The 24,319-nt window shown below is 48.2% G+C and overlaps 1 protein-coding gene across 2 annotated transcripts in view; it reads left to right on the top strand.

The window, feature by feature from the left end:
• Positions 1–24,319, top strand: part of LOC134929416 (zinc finger matrin-type protein 1-like) — a 174,761-nt gene that overhangs the window by 90,150 nt on the left and 60,292 nt on the right. For both annotated transcript variants that reach the window (XM_063925055.1, XM_063925058.1), the window contains exon 5: positions 9,370–9,645. In XM_063925055.1, the coding sequence (XP_063781125.1) occupies positions 9,370–9,645 (276 nt within the window). The remainder of the gene's footprint in view (positions 1–9,369; positions 9,646–24,319) is intronic.

The following is a 24,319-nucleotide window of genomic DNA, read 5'->3' as shown; positions in this document are numbered from 1 at the left end:
GTCCTGACGGAGTCCCCAGCATCCACTACGGACTACGAGAAATAGAATTATCGGTAAGTAAATTCTTATTTTTTTTCTTAGGTAATGTGCTTAGATACCATTTATTAAGGGTGCAACACCGTATAGCTCAGTAATTCAGAGGAGATCTAGAGAAGGGGTATATTTACATGAAGCACTTACATACAAAGTTGCACTAAATTAAATGATGCTGCCGTCATTCCGTCATCAGACTTATGTACCTTAAAAAAGTCCCATGCGGGAAGGAAAAGCCTCTGATAGTGTAGTATCATTTAAAAAAAACATTTTAATAATACATAAAGCGACAGAAAAACATATAGATGGACTCGTACAATTTAAAAATGCATATAAGCTTATCTGTTATTTCCTCAGATAGGAGCGGAGTGCCGGTAGGTGCCCAACGCGTTTCGTCCCTTAGTTCATCTCTGGGACTTCCTCAGGGGTTAATGGTCCGCTCCTATCTGACTTTTTTAAGGTACATAAGTCTGATGACGGAATGACGGCAGCATCATTTAATTTAGTGCAACTTTGTATGTAAGTGCTTCATGTAAATATACCCCTTCTCTAGATCTCCTCTGAATTACTGAGCTATACGGTGTTGCACCCTTAATAAATGGTATCTAAGCACATTACCTAAGAAAAAAGGGAGTTAGCACACTGTCAGCAACATATTCGCATTTACTTTATTTTTATCCATATTTTTGAACAAGCACTTATAAGCACTTTTTCTGCACATATTCACTTTATTGCAAATTTTGCACAAAGCAGCACTTTGTCACTTTCAAAGAGCAGTGTACTGATACATTGTCTTGCATATACGTACAAACTCCACACCAACACCTGGACGGATGGAAACGGAGAGTCAGTACGAGTAAGGAACATCCCGATGCAAAGACACTTTATATAAGGCGACTGTTCTACGTATGTCTGGTACGCATATTTTCACTATCATCTAAGGATTTGTAATGTATTATTCACGAACACTGAAGGCTCAACTGATTTACCACTAGAACAATATATATATATATATATATATATATATATATATAGATATAGATATAGATATAGATATATATATATATATATATATATATATATATATATATATATATATATATATACTGGTATAAGAGAATATCTGCAGGTTTTTTAGCGCTCTCTTTTCGTAAAAATATATATCTGGTATACACATATAGTCTACTTCTAGCTATAAAGTGGGAGCAGCTTGATTATATTAAGAGGTAATCAGTATAGAGATAAATATCTCTTTTTAAATAATCTTATAATTGTTGGTGCGCCCGGATCATTGTTCACCCACAGACGACCAAGGAGCGGCAGCATTTGGCCGTCCGCATCATCTGTGTGTGAACATAGTTGTTTATATTGTGACTTCTGGGAAAGATGGTCTCTTGCTTCGAGATGGTGGAGTTCACTCCGTTTCACTCCAGGCCATTGCAACTGGAACACCTGCAGAACTGGGATCACTCCCCGCTTCATTTTAAATCTCAGAGAATCAGTCTCTCCAGGGATACCTGTTTATCGATCCTGTGGTGGCTTCACACGTCCCACTTAACCAATGGTCGCGCCTTCTGCATTCTTGATTGGGTCATCCTCACAACAGATGCTAGTCTACGGGGATGAAGCGCTGTGGTTGAAGATCATTCCTTTCAGGTTTGATGTACATGTCAAGAGAGCAAGCTCTCCATCAATCTTCTGGAACTGCGAGCGGTCTTCAGAGCGCTGTCTTAAGCGGGAACATCATTACATCACCATCCCCTAAAATCCAGTTGGACAACGCAACCTCTGTGGCATACATAAACCACTAAGGTGGCACTCGCAGTCTGGCAGCCATGAAGGAGGTCAGCCACATTCTACGATGGGCGGAAAAATTTGTCCAAGCCATTTCCACGGTCTGCGTTCCGGGGGTGTTGAATTGGGAAGCTGACTTCCTCAGCCGACTGGATGTACCACAGGCGAGTGGTCTCTCCATCCCAAGGTATTCCAGATGCTGGTCGCATGCTGGGGCCAACCTCAGATCGATCGGTTCGCTTCCCGGCACAACCACAAGCTTCCCCTTTATGGAGCACGGACAAGGGACCGTATCGTATCTCATAGACGCCCTGGCAGTGCCTTGGCCCTTTCAAATGGTGTATCTCTTTCCGCCTGTGGCTCTTCTCCAGAGGGTTCTTTGCAAGCTCAAATCAGAAGCGGTAACAGTGATTCTGATCGCTCCCTACTGGCCGAACCGGGTTTGCTATGCGGATCTAATCGCCCTCTCCGTAGCTCCGCCATGGCACCTCCCTCAACGACCAGCCTTACTGTCTCAGGGCCCTTGTCTGCATCCGGATCTTCAACGTCTGAATTTGACAGGTTGGCTATTGAACGGTCGGTCTTGAGAGCTAGGGGTTTCTCTTCTAAGGTTGTCAATACTATGATCTCTGCTAGGAAACCATACACAACGCGGATTTACTATCGCATGTGGCGCATCTATTTTAAGTGGTGTGCTGCTCGCCGCCTTGACCCTCTCCAATATCGCCTCTCCCGACTCTTAGCTTTCCTACAGTCGGGGTTAGACGCTGGACTTCGCCTAGCTTCTCTCAAGGTACAGGTTTCAGCTCTGTCCATTTTGTTCCAGAGGCGGGTGGTTCGATGCTCCGCTGTTCACACATTTCTGCAGGGGGTTCTTCATAATCAACCACCTTATGTACCTCCAGTTAACCCATGGCATTTGTCCTTGGTCCTTCAGACTCTACAGAAGGCTACATTTGAGCCTTCTGTAGAGACCGAAAAGGTGGAGCCTCTAGAAAAGGTTGATCATCACTGGCTCACCTGGAAAATGGCATATTTGCTTGCCAGCGCCTCAGCACGCCGAGTTTCGGATTTGGGAGATCTGTCTCATTGGTCACCTTTTTGCTTTTCCATCCAGATAGGGCTGTTCTGCGAACACGCCTTGATTACCTCCCTAAGATTGTCTCTAGTTTTCATATAAATCAGGAAATAGTGGTACCTGCCTATTCTCCTTAGGATTCCTCAGATGACAATTCCGCCATGGCCACACTGGATGTGGTCAGGGCTTTGTGTATTTATGTGCAACGCACTTGTGCCTTTCGAAAAACAGATTCTCTCTTTGTCTTTTATGATGAGCATAAAAGGGTCTGGTCAGCCTCCAAGCAGACCATTGCTAGATGGTTGAGAGTAGCGGTCCGGCAGGATTACCTGTTGGCTGGGAAGCCGGTTCCGGCATCAGTTACGGCACATTCCACGAGATCAGTTGGCACTTCTTGGGCAGCCCGCCATGGTGCTTCGGCAGAGCAACTCTACAGAGCAGCGACTTGGTCTTCGGCTCATACCTTTCTTCGGTTCTATAGGTTCGACACCTTCGCCTCGGCTGATGCAGCCTTTGGGCGTTGGGTCCTTAGTGCAGCTCGGGAGCGTTCCCGCCCGTAACAGGACAGTTTTGAGATGTCCCACTGTCCCTAGTGTCAGACTATTGGCTGACTGGAAAAAGGAGATTTCTCTAACGTCCTAAGTGGTTGCTGGGGACTCCGTAAGGACCATGGGGAATAGCGGCTCCGCAGGAGACTGGGCACATCTAAAGAAAGCTTTAGGACTATGTGGTGTGCACTGGCTCCTCCCCCTATGACCCTCCTCCAAGCCTCAGTTAGATCTCTGTGCCCGAACGAGAAGGGTGCACACTAGGGGCTCTCCTGAGCTTCTTAGTGAAAGTTTTAGTTTAGGTTTTTTATTTTCAGTGAGACCTGCTGGCAACAGGCTCACTGCATCGAGGGACTAAGGGGAGAAGAAGCGAACTCACCTGCGTGCAGAGTGGATTGGGCTTCTTAGGCTACTGGACATTAGCTCCAGAGGGACGATCACAGGCCCAGCCTGGATGGGTCCCAGAGCCGCGCCGCCGGCCCCCTTACAGAGCCAGAAGGCAGAAGAGGTCCGGAAAATCGGCGGCAGAGGACGTCCTGTCTTCAACAAGGTAGCGCACAGCACTGCAGCTGTGCGCCATTGCTCTCAGCACACTTCACACTCCGGTCACTGAGGGTGCAGGGCGCTGGGGGGGAGCGCCCTGAGACGCAATAATAAACACCTTGGATGGCAAAAGAATGCATCACATATAGCTCCTGGGCTATATGGATGCATTTAACCCCTGCCAAAATACATAGAAAAACGGGAGATAAGGCCGCCGCTAAGGGGGCGGAGCCTATCTCCTCAGCACACTGGCGCCATTTTCCCTCACAGCTCCGTTGGAGGGAAGCTCCCTGTCTCTCCCCTGCAGTCACTATACTACAGAAAGGGTTATAAAAGAGAGGGGGGGCACTAATTACGCGCAGTATTAAAGATACAGCAGCTATAAGGGGAAAAACACTTATATAAGGTTATCCCTGTATATATATATAGCGCTCTGGTGTGTGCTGGCAAACTCTCCCTCTGTCTCCCCAAAGGGCTAGTGGGGTCCTGTCCTCTATCAGAGCATTCCCTGTGTGTGTGCTGTATGTCGGTACATTTGTGTCGACATGTATGAGGAGAAAAATGATGTGGAGACGGAGCAGATTGCCTGTAATAGTGATGTCACCCCCTAGGGGGTCGACACCTGAGTGGATGAACTGTTGGAAGGAATTACATGACAGTGTCAGCTCTGTATAAAAGACAGTGGTTGACATGAGACAGCCGGCTACTCAGCTTGTGCCTGTCCAGACGTCTCATAGGCCGTCAGGGGCTCTAAAGCGCCCGTTACCTCAGATGGCAGTTATAGACGCCGACACGTATACTGACTCCAGTGTCGACGGTGAAGAGACAAATGTGACTTCCAGTAGGGCCACACGTTACATGATTGAGGCAATGAAAAATGTTATTACACATTTCTGATAATACGAGTACCACCAAAAAGGGGTATTATGTTCGGTGAGGAAAAACTACCTGTAGTTTTCCTGAATCTGAGAAATTAAATGAGGTGTGTGATGATGCGTGGTTTTCCCCCGATAACAACTGATAATTTCTAAAATGTTATTGGCATTATATCCTTTCCCGCCAGAGGTTAGGGTGCGTTGGGAAACACCCCCTAGGGGGGATAAAGCGCTCACACGCTTGTAAGGGCTCTACCCTCTCCTGAGATGGCCGCCCTTAAGGATCCTGCTGATAGAAAGCAGGAGGGTATCCTAAAATGTATTTACACACATACTGGTGTTATACTGCGACCAGCAATCGCCTCAGCCTGGATGTGCAGTGCTGGGTTGGCGTGGTCGGATTCCCTGACTGAAAATATTGATACCCTAGATAGGGACAGTATATTATTGCCTATAGAGCATTTAAAAGATGCATTTCTATATATGCGTGATACACAGCGGAATATTTGCCGACTGGCATCAAGTCTAAGTGCGTTGTCCATTTCTACCAGTAGAGGGTTATGGACACGTCAGTGGTCAGGTGATGCGTATTCCAAACGGCATTTGGAAGTATTGCCTTATTAAAGGGAGGAGTTATTTGGGGTCGGTCTTTCAGACCTGGTGGCCACGGCAACAGCTGGGAAATCCACGTTTGTACCCCAGGTCGCCTCTCAACATGAGAAGACGCCGTATTATCAGGCGCAGTCTTTTCGTGGACAAGCGGGCAAAAGATTCCTCATTTCTGCCCCGTGACAGAGGGAGAGGAAAAAGGCTGCAGAAATCAGCCAGTTCCCAGGAACAGAAACCCTCTCCCGCCTCTGCCAAGCCCTCAGTATGACGCTGGGGCTTTACAAGCAGAATCAGGCACGGTGGGGGGTCCGTCTCAATGAATTTCAGCGCGCAGTGGGCTCACTCGCAAGTAGACCCCTGGATCCTTCAGGTGATATCTCAGGGGTACAAATTAGAATTCGAGACGTCTCCCCCTCGCCGTTTCCTAAAGTCGGCTTTACCAACGTCTCCTTCTGACAGGGAGACTGTTTTGGAAGCCATTCACAAGCTGTATTCCCAGCAGGTGATAACAAGGTACCCCTCCTGCAACAGGGAACGGGGTATTATTCCACACTGTTGTGGTACCGAAGCCGGACGGCTCGGTGAGACCGATTCTAAATCTAAAATCTTTGAACACTTACATACAGAGGTTCAAATTCAAGATTGAGTCACTCAGAGCAGTGATTGCGAACCTGGAAGAAGGGGACTACATGATGTCTCGGGACATCAAGGATGCTTACCTTCATGTCAAAATTTACCCTTCTCATCAAGGGTACCTCAGGTTTATGGTACAGAACTGTCACTATCGGTTCAGACGCTGCCGTATGGATGGTCCACGGCACCCCGGGTCTTTACCAAGGTAATGGCCGAAATGATGATATTCCTTCGAAGGAAGGGAATTTTAGTTATCCTTTACTTGGACGATTCCCTGATAAGGGTAAGATCCAGGGAACAGTTGGAGGTCGGTGTAGCACTATTTCAGGTAGTGTTGCGGCAGCACGATTGGATTCTCAATATTCCAAAATCGCAGCTGGTTCCGACGACTTGTCTTCTGTTCCTAGGGATGATCCTGGACACAGTCCAGAAAAAGGCTTTTCTCACGGAGGAGAAAGCCAGGGAGTTATCCGAGCTAGTCAGGAACCTCCTAAAACCGAGCCAAGTCTCAGTGCATCAATGCACAAGGGTTCTGGGTAAAATGGTGGCTTCCTACGAAGCAATCCCATTCGGCAGATTCCACGCAAGAACTTTCCAGTGGGACCTGCTGGACAAATGGTCCGGGTCGCATCTTCAGATGCATCAGCGGATAACCCTGTCTCCAAGGACAAGGGTGTCTCTCCTGTGGTGGTTACACAGTGCTCATCTCCTAGAGGGCCGCAGATTCGGCATTCAGGATTGGGTCCTGGTGACCACGGATGCCAGCCTGAGAGGCTGGGGAGCAGTCACACAGGGAAAAAATTTCCAGGGCTTGTGGTCAAGCATGGAAACGTCACTTCACATAAATATCCTGGAACTAAGGGCCATTTACAATGCCCTAAGTCAGGCAAGACCTCTGCTTCAGGGTCAGCCGGTGTTGATCCAGTCGGACAACATCACGGCAGTCGCCCACGTAAACAGACAGGGCGGCACAAGAAGCAGAAGGGCAAAGATGGAAGTGGCAAGGATTCTTCGCTGGGCGGAGAATCATGTGATAGCACTGTCAGCAGTGTTCATTCCGGGAGTGGACAACTGGGAAGCAGACTTCCTCAGCAGACACGATCTTCACCCGGGGGAGTGGGGACTTCACCCAGAAGTCTTCCACATGATTGTGAACCGTTGGGAAAAACCAAAGGAGGACATGATGGCGTCCCGCCTCAACAAAAAACTGGACAGATATTGCGCCAGGTCAAGGGACCCTCAGGCAATAGCTGTGGACGCTCTGGTAACACCGTGGGTGTACCAGTCAGTGTATGTGTTCCCTCCTCTTCCTCTCATACCAAAAGTACTGAGAATCATAAGGAGGAGAGGAGTAAAGACTATACTCGTGGCTCCGGATTGGCCAAGAAGGACTTGGTACCCGGAAATTCAAGAGATGCTCACGGAAGACCCGTGGCCTCTACCTCTAAGAAAGGACCTGCTCCAGCAGGGAACATGTCTGTTCCAAGACTTACCGCGGCTGCGTTTGACGGCATGGCGGTTGAACGCCGGATCCTGAAGGAAAAAGGCATTCCGGATGAAGTCATCCCTACCCTGATCAAAGCCAGGAAGGATGTAACCATACAACATTATCACCGTATTTGGCGTAAATATGTTGCGTGGTGCGAGGCCAGGAAGGCCCTTACAGAGGAATTTCAACTGGGTCGGTTCCTGCATTTCCTGCAAACAGGACTGTCTATGGGCCTCAAATTAGGGTCCATTAAGGTTCAAATTTCGGCCCTGTCAATATTCTTCCAAAAAGAACTGGCTTCTGTTCCTGAAGTTCAGATGTTTGTCAAGGGAGTACTGCATATACAGCCTCCTTTTGTGCCTCCAGTGGCACCTTGGGATCTCAATGTAGTTTTGGGATTCCTAAAATCACATTGGTTTGAACCACTCACCACTGTGGACTTAAAATATCTCACATGGAAAGTGGTAATGCTGTTAGCCCTGGCTTCAGCCAGGCGTGTCTCAGAATTGGCGGCTTTATCCTATAAAAGCCCTTACCTAATTTTTCATACGGACAGGGCAGAATTGAGGACTCGTCCTCAATTTCTTCCTAAGGTGGTTTCAGCATTTCACTTAAACCAGCCTATTGTGGTGCCTGCGGCTACTAGGGACTTGGAGGATTCCAAGTTGCTGGACGTAGTCAGGGCCCTGAAAATATATGTTTCCAGGACGGCTGGAGTCAGAAAATCTGATTCGCTGTTTATCTTGTATGCACCCAGCAAGCTGGGTGCTCCTGCTTCTAAGCAGACGATTGCTCGTTGGATTTGTAGTACAATTCAGCTTGCACATTCTGTGGCAGGCCTGCCACAGCCAAAATCTGTAAAAGCCCATTCCACACGGAAAGTGGGCTCATCTTGGGCGGCTGCCCGAGGGGTCTCGGCTTTACAACTTTGCCGAGCAGCTACTTGGTCAGGGGCAAACACGTTTGCTAAATTCTACAAATTTGATACCCTGGCTGAGGAGGACCTGGAGTTCTCTCATTCGGTGCTGCAGAGTCATCCGCACTCTCCCGCCCGTTTGGGAGCTTTGGTATAATCCCCATGGTCCTTTCGGGGTCCCCAGCATCCACTAGGACGTTAGAGAAAATAAGAATTTACTTACCGATAATTCTATTTCTCATAGTCCGTAGTGGATGCTGGGCGCCCATCCCAAGTGCGGATTGTCTGCATTACTTGTACATAGTTATTGTTACAAAAATCGGGTTATTGTTGTTGTGAGCCATCTTTTCAGAGGCTCCTTCTGTTATCATGCTGTTAACTGGGTTCAGATCACAAGTTGTACGGTGTGATTGGTGTGGCTGGTATGAGTCTTACCCGGGATTCAAAATCCTTCCTTATTGTGTATGCTCGTCCGGGCACAGTATCCTAACTGAGGCTTGGAGGAGGGTCATAGGGGGAGGAGCCAGTGCACACCAGCTAGTCCTAAAGCTTTTACTTTGTGCCCAGTCTTCTGCGGAGCCGCTATTCCCCATGGTCCTTTCGGGGTCCCCAGCATCCACTACGGACTATGAGAAATAGAATTATCGGTAAGTAAATTCTTATTTTTGACTTTTACTACGTTTTCATTTTGTTTAATTGACTAATGTTTTTTAGTCTGTTTTCGGTACAGTAAGATCATATGGGTGGTAGATTAGAGCATTGAAGGACTGGTTATGGGGATCATGTGCGTGTCTTGCTCTGATTATGACGTGTTGTGCCATTTGTCTTCTGATGCTCTCTCTTTTTTCCAGCGGTTCCACCAGTCGAAGAGCCCGATGCTGTAGCGTCACCACTCTCCGAGAAGTCCAACCAGCAGGAAGTGAGTGCAGAGCAGCCACCGCCCCACTCTGCTGATAACGAGGTCGACCTCAGTGACCCAAACAAGTACTGCAAGCTTTGCTGCGCCTCTTTCAATAATCCGCTTGTGGCCCAGCAGCATTATAATGGGAAAAAGCACACTCGCAACGAGGCGCGCAGGAGAATGATGGAAGAGATCGAGGATACCGATGATGACATGGACTCTGCGGGTATGTAGGAACAAGGCACAGTAGGGGTTTTCATGGATATGCATTACAAAACCGTACGCAAATCCGTGTAGTTAACACAATACACACACCGTTCCGTGGGTTAAAGCACGCTATATTTACATCTTGAAGAGCATCTGTATAAAGCGGTTACATGAGGCTAGTTATTCTCTGGCAGTTCTCTGTCTCCTCTGCATTCGCTGCGGATGATGGTGACTGCAGGCAGTGGCAGATTTCTGCCCAGCGGGGTTTTTAGAATGCTCGCCACTAGAGAGCATGGAATCCACTCCAGGGCTCCGTTGCTCTCTTATGTAGAAAAGAAATACAAGTTTTCTGTAATGGGACTCACACACTTTGCAGCAAATGCACAAATAAAAATGAACTTTAAAACTTTAGATAGATATTGATTCAGCCGTCACACTGGGATTGAGAATGGACAAATGACACATTTAGTAATGGTTATTGATCCGATTTTACAAACAAAGTTATTTTTTATTTATTTGCTGCAAATTGTGTGTGCGCCCCAGTAGAAAAGACTTATTCATTCCTTATGGTACCATGGGCCTGATTCGTGTCGCATTGCGCTTTTTTTTACTTCTGGCCTGCTGTGCGTACGCGCAGGTCCAGTCCTGCGCGAGCAGTTAATGCATTTGAGCCGCATTAACTTCGAACGCCTCTGCCTGGTTGACAAGCGGAGGCGTTTGCGGGGTGGGCTGGGGGCGGCGATGGAGCATTTTCGGGGAGGCGCAGGGAAAACGGGGGCGTGTAGGCAGCGTTTTAGGGGTGGCTGCGTGTCGTCACACGCAGCCGCTCCAATCAAAAAAATGGCGGCGGGGCTGCGCCGGCAGGAGGCTTTCTGCCACCACGCTCTAATTGCGGTGTGATTGCCATATGAGCGTGATCGCAGTCGGTGGGCGGCGGATACCATATTGGTCCCTGCGATGGGCGGCCCCCAGCATGCGATTGCATGAGTAGCAGAATCTGATACTCTTACTGAATCAGACCCAGAATGCAGTTATTGTAGACCCTCAATATATTCGAGAACATCATAGCAAACCCATAGTTTAAGATTTCGTTATACAGGTGTGTGCTCAAACACCTATCCTTTGTACCCCACGTGATGCGAGATGTTTGGAGTGACTTAGATTCTCTGACACAGGTAGCGATTCCCTGACTTTGTCTTATTCCTGTATTTGGCTTCTTATTGGCAGAATAGACCTACACAAAGTTGTTTATGGTGTACTAGACACTTAAGGCCCATACACACTAAACGTTGGAATTGGTGTAAAGTCGCCGATTAAGACAGTGATGCATTGCGTTGCATTGCGTTGGATCACTGATATTCATGCTCAGTCTTTTGCCATATTACACAGGTCACACACAGCAGCTGCATGCGTTGCCAGCGCTATTGTCCAGGTAGCCGTGCAATTAACCTTTCTCCCAATGGAAAATTGTCCGGTTTAATATATTATAATATAATCACACCACCCTCTTATAACCACACCACCCTCTTACCAGTGGAATGATGATGTCACATGGTGCTTTAGGCCTCTGCACTTTTCTTGTATTGTACCAAATGCAGCCCCCTCTCTGTATCCTCTACCTCCCATAGCTTGGCAATATAGCCGCTGTAGATCATGTTTTTAGAAGATAATAGCACTTAGGTGTCTGCACATAGCTTCCGTGCACCAGTTTTCTAGCTAAGCAAGTGCAATTTCTCCTGCAGGGTCCACAGTTTATCCACAGGATAACATTGGGATATGAGGTAGCATCAGCGGAATGGCACCAATCGATCAAAAGCTTTCGGCCTCCTAGAATGCAACGGGCCAGTCTCCTATATACCCGCCTCCTGGCTCAGGCAGTTCAGTTTTTTGTTTGGTGCGGCAGGAGCAAAACCATGGTCATGGGGTTGCTGGTTTTTTGCAGCCATAAGGTTATTATTATTTCTCATACGTCCTAGAGGATGCTGGGGGTCACATTAGAACCATGGGGTATAGATGGGATCCGCAGGAGACATGGGCACTTTAAGACTTTGAAAGGGTGTGAACTGGCTCCTCCCTCTATGCCCCTCCTCCAGACTCCAGTTTTAGAATTGTGCCCAGTGAGACTGGACGCACTACAAGGGAGCTCTACTGAGTTTCTCTGAAAAAGACTTATGTTAGGTTTTTTATTTTCAGGGAGTACTGCTGGCAACAGTCCCCCTGCTTCGTGGGACTGAGGGGAGAGAAGTATGACCAACTTCTAGTGAGTTTAATGGCTCTGCTTCTGGCTGACAGGACACCATTAGCTCCTGAGGGTGATGATCGCTGGGTACGCCTAGGTGCTCACTCCCGCAGCCTGCCGTCACCCCCTTACAGAGCCAGAAGTCAGAAGAGAGGTGAGTAGCTGAAGAAAAGAAGACTTCTTCTTCAGTGACGGCATCCTGAGGTACAGCGGACGGAACGCTGCGCGCCATGCTCCCACACACACAGCACTGCAGAGGGCGGGGGGGGGCTTTTCGACTGGCAAGAGGGGACGTTAGTGCCTAGGCACTGTCCTAACCCCCGCCAGTATAAATATTGAGTAAAATAAGCGGGACAGAAGCGCGCCGTTTAGGGGGCGGAGCTTCTTCCACACAGCTCACTCTCAGCTCGGCGCCATTTCCTCTCCAGGAGCAGAGACGCTGGTCCATCCTCACACTGCTGACAAGTATCAGGGTGCAAAACGGGGGGGGGGGGGGTACGCAGTATAATTTGGTGCAATATTGTTGACATTAAAAGCGCTACAGGTCTGGGGCATTTATTAGTGTTTCCAGAACCGTTAATTGGCGCTGGGTTGTGAGCTGGCAAATCCCCTCTGTGTCCCTCTGACAGACTTTACTGTGCGTCTGTCCCCTATATGCCCGGTGTGACTGTGGGTGTTTGGTACACGTGTGTCGACTAGTGATGAGCGGGTTAACCCGCCCGAACTTCACCTTTTTTTATACGGGTCCGAGCGACTCGGATCCTCCCGCCTTGCTTGGTTAACCCGAGCGCGCCCGAACGTCATCATCCCGCTGTCGGATTCTCGCGAGGCTCGGATTCTATCGCGAGACTCGGATTCTATATAAGGAGCCGCGCGTCGCCGCCATTTTCACACGTGCATTGAGATTGATAGGGAGAGGACGTGGCTGGCGTCCTCTCCGTTTAGAATAGATAGAGAGTGAGACACTTGATTTACTGGAGCATTAGGAGGAGTACTCAGAGAGTGCAGAGTTTTGCTGATAGTTATACTAGTGACTGACCACCAGTGCAGTTTTATTTATTTTTATTATTTAATATAATCCGTTCTCTGCCTGAAAAAAAACGATACACAGTCACATACCATATCTGTGCTCAGCCTCAGTGTGCTGCATCATCTATGTATATCTGACTGTGCTGAGTGCTCACTGCTCACACAGCTTAATTGTGGGGGAGACTGGGGAGCAGTTATAGCAGGAGAACATATTTAACAGTGCACACTTTTGCTGCCAGAGTGCCACTGCCAGTGTGACTGACCAGTGACCACTGACCACCAGTATATTGTGATTGTCTGCCTGAAAAAGTTAAACACTCGTCGTGTGGTGTTTTTATTCTATAAACGCATTCTGCTGACAGTGTCCAGCAGGTCCGTCATTATATAATATATACCTGTCCTGCAGTAGTGATATATATATATATATTTTTTATATCATTATCATCCAGTCTATACTAGCAGCAGACGCAGTACGGTAGTCCACGGCTGTAGCTACCTCTGTGTCGGCAGTCGCTCGTCCATCCATAATTGTATACCTACCTGTGGTGTTTTTTTTTTTCTATCTTCTTCATACTAGTAGTTTACTTTAGGAGTCTGCAGTGCTGACAGTGTCCAGCAGGTCCGTCATTATATAATATATACCTGTCCTGCAGTAGTGATATATATATATTTTTTATATCATTATCATCCAGTCTATACTAGCAGCAGACGCAGTACGGTAGTCCACGGCTGTAGCTACCTCTGTTTCGGCAGTCGCTCGTCCATCCATAATTGTATACCTACCTGTGGTGTTTTTTTTTTTTTCTATCTTCTTCATACTAGTAGTTTACTTTAGGAGTCTGCAGTGCTGACAGTGTCCAGCAGGTCCGTCATTATATAATATATACCTGTCCTGCAGTAGTGATATATATATTTCTCTAACGTCCTAAGTGGATGCTGGGGACTCCGTCAGGACCATGGGGTTTAGCGGCTCCGCAGGAGACAGGGCACAATAATAAAAGCTTTAGGATCAGGTGGTGTGCACTGGCTCCTCCCCCTATGACCCTCCTCCAAGCCTCAGTTAGATCTTTGTGCCCGGCCGAGAAGGGTGCAATCTAGGTGGCTCTCCTGAGCTGCTTAGAATAAAAGTTTAAGTTAGGTTTTTTATTTTCAGTGAGTCCTGCTGGCAACAGGCTCACTGCTACGAGGGACTTAGGGGAGAGAAGTAAACTCACCTGCGTGCAGGATGGATTTGCTTCTTAGGCTACTGGACACCATTAGCTCCAGAGGGAGTCGGAACACAGGTCTCACCCTGGGGTTCGTCCCGGAGCCGTGCCGCCGACCCCCCTTGCAGATGCCGAAGTTGAAGAGGTCCAGAGGTCCAGAAACAGGCGGCAGAAGACTTTCAGTCTTCATAAGGTAGCGCACAGCACTGCAGCTGTGCGCCATTGTTGTCAGCACACTTCATACCAGCGGTCACTGAGGGTGCAGGGCGCTGGGGGGGGCGCCCTGGGCAGCAATGTATTATACCTTTTTTATGGCTAAAATACATCACATATAGCCCTTGAGGCTATATGGATGTATTTAACCCCTGCCAGATCTCACAAACTCCGGGAGAAGAGCCCGCCGTTTTAGGGGGCGGGGCCTATTCTCCTCAGCACACGGCGCCATTTTCCTGCTCAGCTCTGCTGTGAGGAAGGCTCCCAGGCTCTCCCCTGCACTGCACTACAGAAACAGGGTTAAATCAGAGAGGGGGGGCACTTATTTGGCGATATGATTACATATGTGAAAATGCTATAAGGGAAAACACTTGTATAAGGGGTTGTCCCTGTATAATTATAGCGTTTTTGGTGTGTGCTGGCAAACTCTCCCTCTGTCTCCCCAAAGGGCTAGTGGGGTCCTGTCCTCTATCAGAGCATTCCCTGTGTGTGTGCTGTGTGTCGGTACGTGTGTGTCGACATGTAGGAGGACGATGTTGGTGAGGAGGCGGAGCAAATTGCCTGTATTGGTGATGTCACTCTCTAGGGAGTCGACACCGGAATGGATGGCTTATTTAGGAATTACGTGATAATGTCAACACGATGCAAGGTCGGTTGACGACATGAGACGGCCGGCAAACAAATTAGTACCTGTCCAGGCGTCTCAGACACCGTCAGGGGCTTGTAAAAACGCCCATTTACCTCAGTTGGTCGACACAGACACGGACACTGACTTCAGTGTCGACGGTGAAGAAACAAACGTATTTTCCTTTAGGGCCACACGTTACATGTTAAGGGCAATGAAGGAGGTGTTACATATTTCTGATACTACAAGTACCACAAATAAGGGTATTATGTAGGGTGGGAATAATCTACTTGTAGTTTTTCCTGAATCAGATAAATTAAAGTGTGTGATGATACGTGGGTTTCCTCCGATAGAAAATTATTGGAGGTATACCCTTTCCCGCCAGAAGTGAGGGCGAGTTGGGAAACACACCTTAGAGTGGATAAGGCGCTCACACGCTTATAAGAACAAGTGGCGTTACAGTCTCCAGATACGGCCGCCCTCAAAGAGCCAGCTGATAGGAAGCTGAAAAATATCCTAAAAAGTATATACACACATACTGGTGTTATACTACGACCAGCAATCGCCTCAGCCTGAATGTGCAGCGCTGGGGGGGCTTGGTCGGATTTCCTGACTGAAAATATTGATACCCTTGAAAGGAACAATATTTTATTGACTATAGAGCATTTTAATGATGCATTTCTATATATGCGAGATGCGCATTCTGGCATCAAGAGTAGATGTGATGTCCATATCTGCCAGACGATGTTTATAGACATGACAGTGGTCAGGTGATGCAGATTCCAGACGGCACATGGAAGTATTGCCGTATAAAGGGGCGGTCCATCGGACCTGGTGGCCATGGCAACAGCTGGAAAATCCACTTTTGTTACCCCAAGTCACATCTCAGCAGAAAAGGACACAGTCTTTTCAGTCTCAGTCCTTTCGTACCCATAAAGGCAGGCGGGCAAAAGGCCAGTCATATCTGCCCAGGGTTAGAGGAAAGGGAAGAAGACTGCAGCAGGCAGCCCATTCCCAGGAACAGAAGTCCTCCACAGCTTCTGCCAAGTCCGCAGCATGACGCTGGGGCCATACAAGCGGACTCAGGTGCGGTGGGGGGTCATCTCAAGAGTTTCAGCACGCAGTGGACTCACTCGCAAGTGGACTCCTGGATCCTACACGTAGTATCCCAGGTGTACATTGGAAATTCGAGACGTCTTCCCCTCACAAGTTCCTGAAGTCTGCTTTACCAACGTCTCCCTCCGACAGGGAGGCAGTATTGGGAAAAAATTCACAGGCTGTATTCCCAGCAGGTGATAATCAAAGTACCCCTCCTACAACAAGGGAAGGGGTATTATTCCACACTATATTGTGGTACTGAAGCCAAACGGCTCGGTGAGATCTAAAAGATTTGAACAATTACATACAAGGGTTCAAATCAAGATGGAGTCACTCAGAGCAGTGATAGCGAACCAGGACGATATGGTGTCACTGGATATCAGAGACGCTTACCTACATGTCCAAATTTTGTCCTTCTCACCAAGGGTATCTCAGGTTCGTGGTACAGAACTGTCACTATCAGTTCAGACGCTGCCGTTTGGATTGTCCACGGCACCCCGGGTCTTTACCATGGTAATGGCCGAAATGATGATTCTTCCTAAAAGAAATATGGACGCTTTCCTGATAAGGGCAAGGTCCAGAGAACAGTTGGCGGTCGGAGTAGCACTATCTCAAGTAGTTCTACGACAGCACGAGTGGATTCTAAATATTCCAAAATCGCAGCTTTTTCCGACGACACGTCTAATGTTCCTAGGAATGATTCTGGACACAGTCCAGAAAAGGATGTTTTCTCCCGGAGAAGAAGGCCAGGGAGTTATCCGAGCTAGTCAGGAACCTCCTAAAACCAGGAAAAGTATCAGTGCATCATTGCACAAGGGTCCTGTGAAAAATGGTGGTTTCTTACAAAGCGATCCCATTCGGTAGATTTCACGCAAGAACTTTTCAGTGGAATCTGCTGGGAAAATGGTCCGGATCGCATCTTCAGATGCATCAGCGGATAACCCTGTCTCCAAGGACAAGGGTGTTTTCTTCTGCGGTGGCTGCAGAGTGCTCATCTATGAAAGGGCCGCAGATTCGACATTCAGGACTGGGTCCTGGTGACCACGGATGCCAGCCTGAGTGGCTGGGGAGCAGTCACACAAGGAAAAAATTTCCAGGGAGTGTGATCAAGTCTGGAGACTTCTCTCCACATAAATATACTGGAGCTAAGGGCAATTTACAAGGCTCTAAGCTTAGCAAGACCTCTGCTTTAAGGTCAGCCGGTATTGATCCAGTGGGACAACATCACGGCAGTCGCCCACGTAAACAGACAGGGCGGCACATGAAGCAGGAGGGAAATGGCAGAAACTGCAAGGATTCTTCGCTGGGCGAAAAATCATGTGATAACACTCTCAGCAGTGTTAATTCCGGGAGTGGAAAACTGGGAAGCAGACTTCCTCAGCAGGCATAACCTCCACCCGGGAGAGTGGGGACTTCAGCGGGAAGTCTTCCACATGATTGTAAACCGTTGGGAAAAACCAAAGGTGGACATGTTGGCGTCCCGCCTGAACAAAAAACTAGACAAATATTGCGCCAGGTCAAGGGACCCTCAGGCAATAGCGGTGGACGCTCTGGTAACACTGTGGGTGTACCAGTCAGGGTATGTGTTCCCTCCTATGCATCTCATACCAAAAGTACTGAGAATCATAAGAAGGAGATGAGTAAGAACGATACTCGTGGTTCCGGATGGGTCAAGAAGGACTTGGTACCCGGAACTTCAAGAGATGCTCACGGAAGAACCGTGGCCTCTACCTTTAAGAAAGGACCTGCTCCAGCAGGGGCCTTGTCTGTTCCAAGACTTACCGCGGCTGCGTTTGACGGCATGGCAGTTGAACGCCGGATCCTGAAAGGGCATTCCAGATGAAGTCATCCCTACCCTGGTCGAAGCCAGGAAGGATGTAACCGCAAAACATTTTCACCGCATTTGGCGAAAATATGTTGCGTGGTGTGAGGCCAAGAAGGTCCCTACAGAGGAATTCCAACTGGGTCGTTCCTACATTTCCTGAAAACAGGACTGTCTATGGGCCTAAAATTAGGGTCCATTAAGGTTCAAATTTCGACCCTGTCGAATTTCTTCCAGAAAGAACTGGCTTCAGTGCCTGAAGTTCAGACGTTTGTAAAAGGGGTACTGCATATACAGTCTCCTTTTGTGCCCCCAGTGGCACCTTGGGATCTCAATGTTGTTTTGAGTTTCCTAAAGTCACATTGGTTTGATCCACTCACCACTGTGGAATTAAAATATTTCACATGGAAGGTGAAGATTCTATTAGCCCTGGCTTCAGCCAGGCGTGTGTCAGAATGGGCGGCTTTATCATATAAAAGCCCTTACTTAATTTTTCATTCTGACAGGGCAGAATTGAGGACTCGTCCTCAATTTCTCCTTAAGGTGTTTTCTGTTTTTCACATGAACCAACCTATTGTGGTACCTGCGGCTACTAGGGACTTGGAGGACTCCAAGTTACTTTACGTTGTCAGGGCCCTGAAAATATATGTTTCCAGGACGACTGGAGTCAGAAAATCTGACTCGCTGTTTAGTCTGTATGCACCCAACAAGATGGGTGTTCCTGCTTCTAAACAGACGATTGCTCGCTGGATTTGTAGTACAATTCAGCTTGCACATTCTGTGGCAGGCTTGCCACAGCCAAAATCAGTAAAAGCCCATTCCACAAGGAAGTGGGCTCATCTTGGGCGGCTGCCCGAGGGGTCTCGGCTTTACAACTTTGCCGAGCTGCTACTTGGTCAGGGGCACACCCTGACTGAGGAGGACCTGGAGTTCTCTCATTCGGTGCTGCAGAGTCATCCGCACTCTCCCGCCCGTTTGGGAGCTTTGGTATAATCCCCATGGTCCTGACGGAGTCCCCAGCATCCACTTAGGACGTTAGAGAAAATAAGAATTTACTTACCGATAATTCTATTTCTCGTAGTCCGTAGTGGATGCTGGGCGCCCATCCCAAGTGCGGATTGTCTGCAATACTTGTACATAGTTATTGTTACAAAAATCGGGTTATTCTTGTTGTGAGCCATCTTTTCAGAGGCTCCTTCGTTGTTATCATACTGTTAACTGGGTTCAGATCACAGGTTGTACGGTGTGATTGGTGTGGCTGGTATGAGTCTTACCCGGGATTCAATATCCTTCCTTATTATGCACGCTCGTCCGGGCACAGTATCCTAACTGAGGCTTGGAGGAGGGTCATAGGGGGAGGAGCCAGTGCACACCACCTGATCCTAAAGCTTTTATTATTGTGCCCTGTCTCCTGCGGAGCCGCTAAACCCCATGGTCCTGACGGAGTCCCCAGCATCCACTACGGACTACGAGAAATAGAATTATCGGTAAGTAAATTCTTATTATTTTTTATATCATTATCATCCAGTCTATACTAGCAGCAGACGCAGTACGGTAGTCCACGGCTGTAGCTACCTCTGTGTCGGCAGTCGCTCGTCATCCATAAGTATACTAGTATCCATCCATCTCCATTGTTTACCTGAGGTGCCTTTTAGTTGTGCCTATTAAAATATGGAGAACAAAAATGTTGAGGTTCCAAAAATAGGGAAAGATCAAGATCGACTTCCACCTCGTGCTGAAGCTGCTGCCACTAGTCATGGCCGAGACGATGAAATGCCATCAACGTCGTCTGCCAAGGCCGATGCCCAATGTCATAGTACAGAGCATGTAAAATCCAAAACACCAAATATCAGTAAAAAAAGGACTCAAAAATCTAAAATAAAATTGTCGTCGGAGAAGCGTAAACTTGCCAATATGCCATTTACGACACGGAGTGGCAAGGAACGGCTGAGGCCCTGGCCTATGTTCATGGCTAGTGGTTCAGCTTCACATGAGGATGGAAGCACTCAGCCTCTCGCTAGAAAAATGAAAAGACTCAAGCTGGCAAAAGCACAGCAAAGAACTGTGCGTTCTTCGAAATCACAAATCCACAAGGAGAGTCCAATTGTGTCGTTTGCGATGCCTGACCTTCCCAACACTGGACGTGAAGAGCATGCGCCTTCCACCATTTGCACGCCCCCTGCAAGTGCTGGAAGGACCACCCGCAGTCCAGTTCCTGATAGTCAGATTGAAGATGTCAGTGTTGAAGTACACCAGGATGAGGAGGATATGGGTGTTGCTGGCGCTGGGGAGGAAATTGACCAGGAGGATTCTGATGGTGAGGTGGTTTGTTTAAGTCAGGCACCCGGGGAGACACCTGTTGTCCGTGGGAGGAATATGGCCATTGACCTGCCTGGTGAAAATACCAAAAAAATCAGCTCTTCGGTGTGGAAGTATTTCAACAGAAATGCGGACAACATTTGTCAAGCCGTGTGTTGCCTTTGTCAAGCTGTAATAAGTAGGGGTAAGGACGTTAACCACCTCGGAACATCCTCCCTTATACGTCACCTGCAGCGCATTCATCATAAGTCAGTGACAAGTTCAAAAACTTTGGGCGACAGCGGAAGCAGTCCACTGACCAGTAAATCCCTTCCTCTTGTAACCAAGCTCACGCAAACCACCCCACCAACTCCCTCAGTGTCAATTTCCTCCTTCCCCAGGAATGCCAATAGTCCTGCAGGCCATGTCACTGGCAATTCTGACGAGTCCTCTCCTGCCTGGGATTCCTCCGATGCATCCTTGCGTGTAACGCCTACTGCTGCTGGCGCTGCTGTTGTTGCTGCTGGGAGTCGATGGTCATCCCAGAGGGGAAGTCGTAAGACCACTTTTACTACTTCCACCAAGCAATTGACTGTCCAACAGTCCTTTGCGAGGAAGATGAAATATCACAGCAGTCATCCTGCTGCAAAGCGGATAACTGAGGCCTTGGCATCCTGGGCGGTGAGAAACGTGGTTCCGGTATCCATCATTACTGCAGAGCCAACTAGAGACTTGTTGGAGGTACTGTGTCCCCGGTACCAAATACCATCTAGGTTCCATTTCTCTAGGCAGGCGATACCGAAAATGTACACAGACCTCAGAAAAAGACTCCAGTGTCCTAAAAAATGCAGTTGTACCCAATGTCCACTTAACCACGGACATGTGGACAAGTGGAGCAGGGCAGGCTCAGGACTATATGACTGTGACAGCCCACTGGGTAGATGTATGGACTCCCGCCGCACGAACAGCAGCGGCGGCACCAGTAGCAGCATCTCGCAAACGCCAACTCTTTCCTAGGCAGGCTACGCTTTGTATCACCGCTTTCCAGAATACGCACACAGCTGAAAACCTCTTACGGCAACTGAGGAAGATCATCGCGGAATGGCTTACCCCAATTGGACTCTCCTGTGGATTTGTGGCATCGGACAACGCCAGCAATATTGTGTGTGCATTAAATTTGGGCAAATTCCAGCACGTCCCATGTTTTGCACATACCTTGAATTTGGTGGTGCAGAATTATTTAAAAAACGACAGGGGCGTGCAAGAGATGCTGTCGGTGGCCAGAAGAATTGCGGGACACTTTCGGCGTACAGGCACCACGTACAGAAGACTGGAGCACCATCAAAAACGCCTGAACCTGCCCTGCCATCATCTGAAGCAAGAAGTGGTAACGAGGTGGAATTCAACCCTCTATATGCTTCAGAGGTTGGAGGAGCAGCAAAAGGCCATTCAAGCCTATACAACTGAGCACGATATAGGAGGTGGAATGCACCTGTCTCAAGCGCAGTGGAGAATGATTTCAACGTTGTGCAAGGTTCTGCAACCTTTTGAACTTGCCACACGTGAAGTCAGTTCAGACACTGCCAGCCTGAGTCAGGTCATTCCCCTCATCAGGCTTTTGCAGAAGAAGCTGGAGACATTGAAGGAGGAGCTAACACAGAGCGATTCCGCTAGGCATGTGGGACTTGTGGATGGAGCCCTTAATTCGCTTAACAAGGATTCACGGGTGGTCAATCTGTTGAAATCAGAGCACTACATTTTGGCCACCGTGCTCGATCCTAGATTTAAAACCTACCTTGGATCTCTCTTTCCGGCAGACACAAGTCTGCTGGGGTTCAAAGAACTGCTGGTGAGAAAATTGTCAAGTCAAGCGGAACGCGACCTGTCAACATCTCCTCCTTCACATTCTCCCGCAACTGGGGGTGCGAGGAAAAGGCTCAGAATTCCGAGCCCACCCGCTGGCGGTGATGCAGGGCAGTCTGGAGCGACTGCTGATGCTGACATCTGGTCCGGACTGAAGGACCTGACAACGATTACGGACATGTCGTCTACTGTCACTGCATATGATTCTCTCCCCATTGAAAGAATGGTGGAGGATTATATGAGTGACCGCATCCAAGTAGGCACGTCAGACAGTCCGTACTTATACTGGCAGGAAAAAGAGGCAATTTGGAGGCCCTTGCACAAACTGGCTTTATTCTACCTAAGTTGCCCTCCCATAAGTGTGTACTCCGAAAGAGTGTTTAGTGCCACCGCTCACCTTGTCAGCAATCGGCGTACGAGGTTACATCCAGAAAATGTGGAGAAGATGATGTTCATTAAAATGAATTATAATCAATTCCTCCGTGGAGACATTCACCAGCAGCAATTGCCTCCACAAAGTACACAGGGAGCTGAGATGGTGGATTCCAGTGGGGACGAATTGATAATCTGTGAGGAGGGGGATGTACACAGTGATATATCGGAGGATGATGATGAGGTGGACATCTTGCCTCTGTAGAGCCAGTTTGTGCAAGGAGAGATTAATTGCTTCTTTTTTGGTGGGGGTCCAAACCAACCCGTCATTTCAGTCACAGTCGTGTGGCAGACCCTGTCACTGAAATGATGGGTTGGTTAAAGTGTGCATGTCCTGTTTATACAACAAAAGAGTGGGTGGGAGGGCCCAAGGACAATTCCATCTTGCATCTCTTTTTTCTTTCATTTTTCTTTGCGTCATGTGCTGTTTGGGGAGTAGTTTTTGGAAGGGCCATCCTGCGTGACACTGCAGTGCCACTCCTAGATGGGCCAGGTGTTTGCGTCGGCCACTTGGGTCGCTTATCTTAGTCACACAGCTACCTCATTGCGCCTCTTTTTTTCTTTGCGTCATGTGCTGTTTGGGGGTTGTTTTTTGGAAGGGCCATCCTGCGTGACACTGCAGTGCCACTCCTAGATGGGCCAGGTGTTTGTGTCGGCCACTTGGGTCGCTTATCTTAGTCACACAGCTACCTCATTGCGCCTCTTTTTTTCTTTGCGTCATGTGCTGTTTGGGGGGTGTTTTTTGGAAGGGCCATCCTGCGTGACACTGCAGTGCCACTCCTAGATGGGCCAGGTGTTTGTGTCGGCCACTTGGGTCGCTGAGCTTAGTCATCCAGCGACCTCGGTGCAAATTTTAGGACTAAAAATAATATTGTGAGGTGTTCAGAATAGACTGAAAATGAGTGGAAATTATGGTTATTGAGGTTAATAATACTTTGGGATCAAAATGACCCCCAAATTCTATGATTTAAGCTGTTTTTTAGGGTTTTTTGAAAAAAAACACCCGAATCCAAAACACACCCGAATCCGACAAAAAAAATTCGGTGAGGTTTTGCCAAAACGCGTTCGAACCCAAAACACGGCCGCGGAACCGAACCCAAAACCAAAACCCGAAAAATTTCCGGTGCTCATCACTAGTGTCGACATGTCGGAGGCTGAGTACTCTCCCCTGGAGGAGGCTGTATTAGGAACACCAACGGCTGTGGGGGTGACCCTTTCGGCACCGCCGACTCCTGATTGGGTTAATGTTTTAAATGCTTTGAATGCTAATGTGGCTCTTATTAGTAAAAGATTGGATAAGTCTGAGTCCCAGACCCAGGCATGGACGAAATCTGTGGAGGATCTGTTATTACAAGTGCAGGACCCCTCGGAGTCACAAAAACGTACTTTTGCCCAGTTGGCAGACACTGATACCGACACGGACACTGATTCCAGTGTCGACTATTGTGATTCCAGATTAGATCCAAAATTAGCAAAGAGCATTCAGTACATGAATTTGGCGGTCAAAGATGTTTTACATATCACTGAGGACCCTGCTGTTCCTGATAAAAGGGTCTGTGTGTATAAGGAAAAGAAACCTGAGATAACGTTTCCTCCCTCTCATGAATTCAACGCTCTATTTGAAAAAGTCTGGGAAAATCCTGACAGAAAGTTTCAGATTCCCAAAAGGATTACGGTAGCTTATCCGTTTCCCTCTACGGATAGGGAAAAGTGGGAGTCACCCCCCACTGTAGACAAGGCCCTGTCACGTTTGTCAAAAAAGGTGGCTCTCCCGTCACCTGGCACGGCAGCCCTTAAGGATCCTGCGGATCGTAAACAAGAAACTACGTTAAAGTCCATTTTTGCGACCACAGGTACGCTACTCAGGCC

Source organism: Pseudophryne corroboree, chromosome 1 (assembly GCF_028390025.1).
Source record: "Pseudophryne corroboree isolate aPseCor3 chromosome 1, aPseCor3.hap2, whole genome shotgun sequence".
NCBI classification, from domain to species: domain Eukaryota; kingdom Metazoa; phylum Chordata; class Amphibia; order Anura; family Myobatrachidae; genus Pseudophryne; species Pseudophryne corroboree.
This window is presented reverse-complemented; position numbering and strand designations above follow the sequence as displayed.